This window comes from Leiobunum rupestre, chromosome 4 (genome assembly GCF_980474605.1).
Source record: "Leiobunum rupestre chromosome 4, qqLeiRupe1.1.hap1, whole genome shotgun sequence".
Lineage (NCBI taxonomy): Eukaryota > Metazoa > Arthropoda > Arachnida > Opiliones > Sclerosomatidae > Leiobunum > Leiobunum rupestre.
In genome coordinates, this window is record NC_143387.1 from 20,213,279 (window position 1) to 20,220,484 (window position 7,206).

General features: G+C 33.6%; 1 protein-coding gene across 1 annotated transcript; it reads right to left on the minus strand.

Moving 5' to 3' along the window:
- Positions 1–236: 236 nt before the first annotated feature.
- On the minus strand, positions 237–6,092 carry LOC149946588 (uncharacterized). The gene is made up of 5 exons (XM_090171423.1): positions 5,965–6,092; positions 5,730–5,886; positions 4,425–4,562; positions 2,620–2,709; positions 237–917 (listed from the first exon to the last, which is right to left on the minus strand). Exons 1-5 carry the CDS (start codon positions 5,968–5,970, stop codon positions 298–300), a joined length of 1,011 nt encoding a protein of 336 aa, XP_090027549.1. The 5' UTR covers positions 5,971–6,092; the 3' UTR covers positions 237–297.
- Positions 6,093–7,206: the final 1,114 nt, after the last annotated feature.

Consider the following 7,206-nt stretch of genomic DNA (forward strand, 5'->3'; position numbering starts at 1 on the left):
AGGGTATATAACTGCAAAGCAATCTTTATGGAAAACCCCTTAAATTTTTCAAATATGCCTGTACAGTGGCGCGAAACATTTTTAAGGCCAAAGGCAAGAGCGGCCAGAGCTGCAAACGTTGGTGTTCCACACCAAATACCTGAGGTTATATTCCCTTTAATATGGCCAACAATCAAGAAAATTTTTGTAATCACAGGTTCTAATACTTCATAAAATCCAAAACACTCAAATGAAAAATCATTTAAAATTTATTGAACTTACTTTGTACACATTTTTCACAATTTCACTTTCTTTAATTTAAAACCCAGGAGGTAAAATTCTTCCCTTTTTCTTCAACTGCTTAATTTTTTTATCTTTCCTCTCTTGTTTCTTTTTGGAAATATTAGACTGTCTTTTATCTTGTTTCTCTTTCATTTTCTCGTTTAGTTTCGCCGTTCTGTCACTCCATCCTTTCTTACTCTTGAGTTTCTTCTTTTCCCTCCTCTTCAACGATGCTTTAATTTTATCAGGATCATCTTTTATTTTAACCCCTTCAGCTTTCTTTACGGCTTTTTGCCAAACCTTTAAATCTCCAACAACTCTAGCCTTCTCTGGGTCAGCGGCTTTCAGCTTTTCAAGCTTTTCCTTTTCATTCTCAACTTTCTTAAGAGACTTTTTCAACGCTTTCACTCCCTTGTCAACTCTCTTTCTGGAATCTTTTTTGGTTGATCCACTGCCACTTTCCGCTAAATCAAATTTGCTGAACACAATATTTCCATCCTTATTGAACACTGGTTTTGAATTTTCGGCTTTATTTAAAATTGGAGAAGATTTTATTTTGGTAATTCCTTTGGGTTCGATTCGTTGCTTTTGCAGTTTTCGCTTGGCTGCTTTGGTATTTTTAACTTTTTTCTTTATCCCTTTTTGATTTCTCAAACCTTCAAAAAACAAAATTTAAAAATTAGAAAAATCCCTACAGTTAAGAAAGGATAAATTTTATGTGTTTATATGTGGAAATGTTACATGAATAAAAAAAATTAAGAATGATTGGCAATTATAAAACTAATGTTTGACAAAGACCCAGTCAAACTTTGTAATCCCTAAATTGGCCTAAAATAGTGTAATTAGCTTACAATTGTAACACTGTTCACATCGCGGAAATTGTTGTAGGCGTCTTGAAAAGTAAGTTCCAATTATTGCAATAATAATAATAATAATAATAATAATAATAATAATAATAATCAGCTAGGCTAATACCCAAGGCCTAACTCATCAAGCGACTTTTAAAGCCATAATTAAATAACCAATCAACAACACACCGATTTTAAATAGCCCCCATGCCATTAACAAATAATTAAATCTTCTAGTTTGTTGTGGGATATTCAAGGAAATAATGCAAATGCAGAGAAGTTGGACAGATGTTTAAAGGTTTTATGTAAAATTATATAAATAGAGCAATGAAAATGATTTAAAGTGCCTTAAGAATAGTTAAGAGAGTCTAAGTAGTTTTTTTAAATATATTTATTATATATTTATTAAACACACAACATAAATGTGTAAATAATAAGTTTTTATTTTAAAAACCCACTAATTTCGTCACAACCTTGTGCCTTTGTCAAGGCAACAATGACACAAGGTTATTATTATTTACACGTTAATGTCATGTTTTTAATTAATATATTGTACTCCATAAGCGTAATGAGTTTCAAACAAATTAGTCGTATTTTTTTAATAACTGAAAGTAGGTAACACAATAGAGTAAAAAATTTTGTGAATCGCGGCTTGGGTGTACCTTTAAAGTATAATGCAAAAACTAGTTTTTATAACTAAAAAACCATGTTTAGTTTAAATTGTATATATTTGAAAAAGAAAGATGTTATTTATAGGGTTATAGATAAATAACAAAAGGGTCATAATACATGTAAAAAACTCGTACTGTCAATGTTTTGCGAGAATTTACCAAAAGTGGGTTGAGAATCTCACACAAAATAAGAGGATAAAATCGTTACAAGCATGTGATATTAGTTAAATGAAAGTGATGTGATATTAGTTAAATGAAAGTGATGTGATTTTGATGTTATAAAATTATTATGTCTAGGTCAGTTACCATAGAGGCACCAAAAATTTGCTTAGGTCAAGCACTGCAGAGGCTTGGTACTTGATGAAAATGAAGAGCTAAACGTAGCTTTCACATATTAATTAGTAATTGAGCGAAATGATCAAGAAAGAGTTCAAATATTAGATTGAGATAATGAGTAAAAGAGAGCACTGTCTTATTTGATCAGATGGTGAGCAGACCTTAGATATGAGCGCTTCACTTAGAAATAGATCAAGAGAGAAAAGAGTGAAGCTGTCTTTTAACTCTAAACTCTCGATAAACTGTGATGAGCAAATGATAATTAGCCTAAAAAATGGGTGTCCTAGGTTTTTACATTGATTTTTTAGAATTTTATATTATTTTGAGAGTCACTAGCTAACTTGGTCCTACGGTGGTGCCTTGGGTATTAGCAGAGCTGATAAAGCCACTGACATTTAAAATATTAGAAACTACGGTTTAATTTGAAGAAAAAACAAATTGCAGTGGTTAATTGTACAAAAGGTGGCGTTACCAATAAAAATATATGTAAAAAAATTAAATACTTTGCATTGCTTGAATTTTGTTTTTCAATTTCTCTTGTAAAATTTCAATGTTGTGTGCCCTTGGATTACCATCTTGTGAGCCGTTAAAACCTTTTACAAATAAAGAATTAAATTAAGAGCATTGTTAATATCAACATACATATACAATAGATTACTTAGAGCCATCTTATACTACTATGTAATTTGCCTCCAATTAGTTTTTAAGAAGAAAGGTAATGCAGTGGAGTGAGTAGGGTAAAGTGACGTTATTTAAAGGGGTCCCACAAAGTCAGCCGTCTGCTTCGATCAGTGGGGCCCTATTTTCTACACCAGTGCGTTGAAGTATTTTAATAATGACTTTATAAGACTATAACATTGAGAAAATGTGGATTATAACATGTGGTTTGCTTTCAATTTCATGGGAAATTTTTTCTTTTGGCCTAAATGAGTAATGAGTAATTGTCTCATTAGAGAACTTATAAGTTAGGGGTAAAATAATCACTCCAGAGTCAATAAAATCTTTTCTCTGCAACCTATTTTTTATTTAACTAATTACCAACTACTATATTTAATAATAATGAAAATAATTTTTATTAATGTTAGATTTTTTTATTTACAATTAAGTACCAAATGTATTAATCTATGAATAAAAAAAATTTGGTTGACATTCGGTACAACAATGACTTGATTTCACATGGGCTTCATTCAGTAACACTCAATGGACTCACAGTTGGGTAAACGTTGAGTTAAGATTCTTGTTTTACAATTTTTAACGTTTTGACGTCACATGGTTCAGCGGTTGCTCAAGTAATTCATCGGCTGGAAGGGAAGTTTTTTTCATTGCTCAACAGTATAGTAACGTCACATAATTAAATATTTGTGTGTGCTATTAGTTTAACGGTATCTACATCAACAAAAATAATTTTTCAGGAAACAGTTTTTTATCCATTGAGATTTACTGAACGCAGCCCTGGAATGACCCTATACTAACATTCTACATTGGCAACAACATACTTTCATAGTTCCCGACTTTGGTATACTTAGGAAGAACTTAAATTACATCACATTTTATTTTTACAATGGAAGGAATTAAGTCTAACATCCATTGTCAATAGGATGACCAACAAATCTCTGCAGCTAAGTATGGACATAGCAGGGTTGGAAAAAGTTTTTTTGTTTAAAACAGTTTTTTAAAACATTGATTTATATTACTTTTCAACTATATTTTCGCTTGTTTTATTTCTTTTTAATTGTGCATACTGTTCTTTATTACCTAAAATTTTATTTGAGTTAAAAAATTTAAAGTACCAATATTAAAAATTAACATTTTCATTTTCTGGGACTACACTTAAAGGGCTTATACTTCTTGACTCTCTTTAACATCTTTTTAAAGACTTTAAACAAAAACACAAGTTTAAATGCTTTCAATGTGGTTAGTCTATTATTATTAGCCAATAAACAACTACAGAACAGCAGTTTCACTTTAAAATGTGTAGAGGTAGATTTAGTTTTTGAATATTATAAGTATCTCGCCAGAAACACAGTTTTAGTCATAGACAAAGGTTTCAGTTTTAGTTCCAAATATGTACAAATATTTTGGACAAGACGTTTTAGTTTCATAGTGTTTTGTTAAGAAAATGTACAAATAATTGGAAATAATTTTGAGTAAATCGTAACAAAGATTAAAAACCAAAGATTTAAAAAAAATGTGTGTGTTTTTTTTTCTAAACCACTTGGTTTAAACCAGTGTAACAGCCAACCCTGGGACATAGTGATAAATAATAAATACGAAGGAATGAATTCCTGTTAAAATAATAGTTACATACGTTTCTTCTTGGGAGACTTTGATTCATTTTGCAACTCTTTCTGAATTTGACTGACGGTTTTATGTTGATTCGGGTTTAGTCTGGCACGTTTCTGCCTTCCTTTTATTGCCATTCCAGATTGTTTTTGAAGAGGAATATCTAATTTGTAAAAATTTTGTACAGTCAAAGATACAACCAAGGGAGGGATTTGGACATGGAAACCGCCCTGGGTCTACGCCACTGCCACTTTCCAATGGAAGGATGAACTTCATGCAGGGTACCCGACAACAGTAAGATAGTAATGAAGTTGACATTTCTAAGATTTTAAACCACAGTGGGCTAGCTGGAATCGCTTTTGTAAAATTGATTTCTTTTAAAATTTCTACAACTTATCAGATATGGAAGTTTTTGGAATAATTCTACAAATAGTAGAATCTCATACTATTACTTATTATTAACTTGGAGTAATATGGAAGTGATAGCCCTTATTCTGTAATTCTAATTTGAGAATTTCAATACATGATATGGTAATCTTTTAATAGATGAAAGCAATGCAGGCTTTCAGTCGTAAAACAACAGAGGCAATTGGAGGGTCAAATTACTTAGGTAATGAGGTGCTTCTTTTGTCCTTCCTTTTGTGAAGACCAACCTAGAGTGGAGATCATTTGTCCCCTCCTCAGTCTGCGACTAGAATTAATTCCCAGATCATCTATAAGTATCTCCCGAACTACCAAAAATTAACCTGTTAACTAAATTAACATCTCGGCTAACTTTAATTTAGTCCCCAACTTTTGCCAGTTTAAACAACTTTAAAACTTTAAACAATCTTAAAAATCAAGATTGAATACAGTTAATTAACAAACTTTATAGTTAAAGGTTCAACTGGATATTTGATTCCAGCAGAATACAGACAAAATCCCCCCCCCCCCCCCATTAAATTTGACTTTTTAATAGGGATGCACTGATATATCAGCCGATAATATTGACCACGAATAGGTCCCTACTTTTGAGAGAAAATCCCCCAAAATAGAGCACCGATTATTCAGTAGGTACACAAGGATTAGTTTCATTGAAAGTAGGTATGATGTCATTAGAGGGGATTTTCATGTACATCAACGATGATTTAAGAGAATGGAGGTTGTGGGGTGCCCTGCGTGACTAGCAAAAAAACGTAGTGAGCATACAACACTTTACTGGCACCAATTATATAGGTTCTTTGAACAATCAACAATCTCGTTAGCTACGATTTCATTAGTAAGGTTAGGTTGGGGTGATTATGTCCCTTACTTGGGGGGATTTTGTCCAGATCCGCTTCTGGCTACTAACCTTGAATTACTTCTTCTGTTAGTCTGCATTTCTCTTCTTCCAAATACTCTAATACATCAGAATCAAAATATGCTCTGGGTGGTATTTTGTCAATTAATGAACAAACAAAATCATTCTCTATCTCAAGCTCTTTCCGCAGTGTTTCGGTTGCCATTTTCTAATAAGTATAATGTATTAGATAATAAAATTATAATGAAACAGTAGGCAAAACTAATCTATAAGTTAAATTACTCACTTCCATATTTATAGAATTTCGTTGATGCGATCACGTTCACGTGGTAAAAGTTTACAAACATCACATTCAATATGCCAGAAACTATAGCAGACGACCGTCGACCAGGCTAAGAAAAAAGAACCAATCAGGACTAGAAAGAAGTAAAGTTAAATTTTTTCTATGACTGTACAGGACAAAAAAAATAATTGTTTACAATTTGTCATTTTAAATTAACACAAAACAAATGTATATATGTATTTTAAATCTGATTTTTAATGAGAAGATTCGGTACAATAAGTCAAGTAGAAGTTGCACGAACACTATAATGCACGGAATCTCGTAGTCAACTCAGTTACAAGGCAGTCTGTGTTGTATTTGTGTCGGTTAAACAAGTTCAATGAGCCACTAGTTGTTTCTTCCGGACGGCTCGCTTCCGGCTTTAAGAAATTAAAAACCCCATTGCACAGCCGAGATAACTCTAATTATGGTTTCTGGAAAGTCACACTTCTTAAGCGCCCGTAGAAACGATCTTCTGCGCCATTAGTGATTGGGACAGTCAATCAGACGTGCTGGGTCTCTTCCAGAGCCCCGCAGTGACGGAAGGAGTTTGTTGGATACTTGGATTTAAATTAAACCTATTGAGATAGGCGCCAGTAGTCAAGACATCCCGCGAAATGGGGAATGGCTTCCATGGGTCAGCGTTGAGTTCACGCGGAACTGACCGACCACGTGCAGGCACTCTTAATCTCCGCAAAAGTAGAAAGAAGTATGTAGTCTACCTTCAAAGGACGTCCAACCGAGAAACACTCGCGGGCTGATCTGTGGTCTCTTTACCAGGAACCTCGACCTGAGCTGGACACCCTAAGAAGGAAATGTGTCTAGTGTAATGATCACATAAATCATGGATGGGCTGAGCCGCCGGATCCAGAGAACGTCGGAAAGGCTGGGTCTGAACAGATGACTAAAGCTCCTTTGAGATGCTGCGACGCGTAGATAAGATCGCGAAGAGTTCTATCCTGTTTATAAGATGTCCAGGCTCCCCGCCAGCAATAGGCACAAGTAGGCACGTGCCTACGTTGAAAAAGTGTAGGCCTACTTGGGGGCCTCCAAATTTTTAAAAAAGGTGCCTATGATTGGGCCTCCAAAATTGAAATAAACTTTCGGTTCGTAAGATTTTTACATTTGGGCCTTCTAAAAATGCTTATTTAGAAAGCAGGTTTCTTTGCCAATTTCAAGAGGGTTAGAATGAATGACCGCGATTCC

Bases quoted from the DNA above. Each gene is read 5' to 3' on its own strand.
- LOC149946588 (XM_090171423.1), bottom strand. The intron at 2,710-4,424 runs GTATGTAACTAT...TATTTGTAAAAG, and splicing joins AAAGTCTCCCAAGAAGAAAC to GTTTTAACGGCTCACAAGAT. The intron at 918-2,619 runs GTATTTAATTTT...TGTTTTTTGAAG, and splicing joins CAAAATTCAAGCAATGCAAA to GTTTGAGAAATCAAAAAGGG.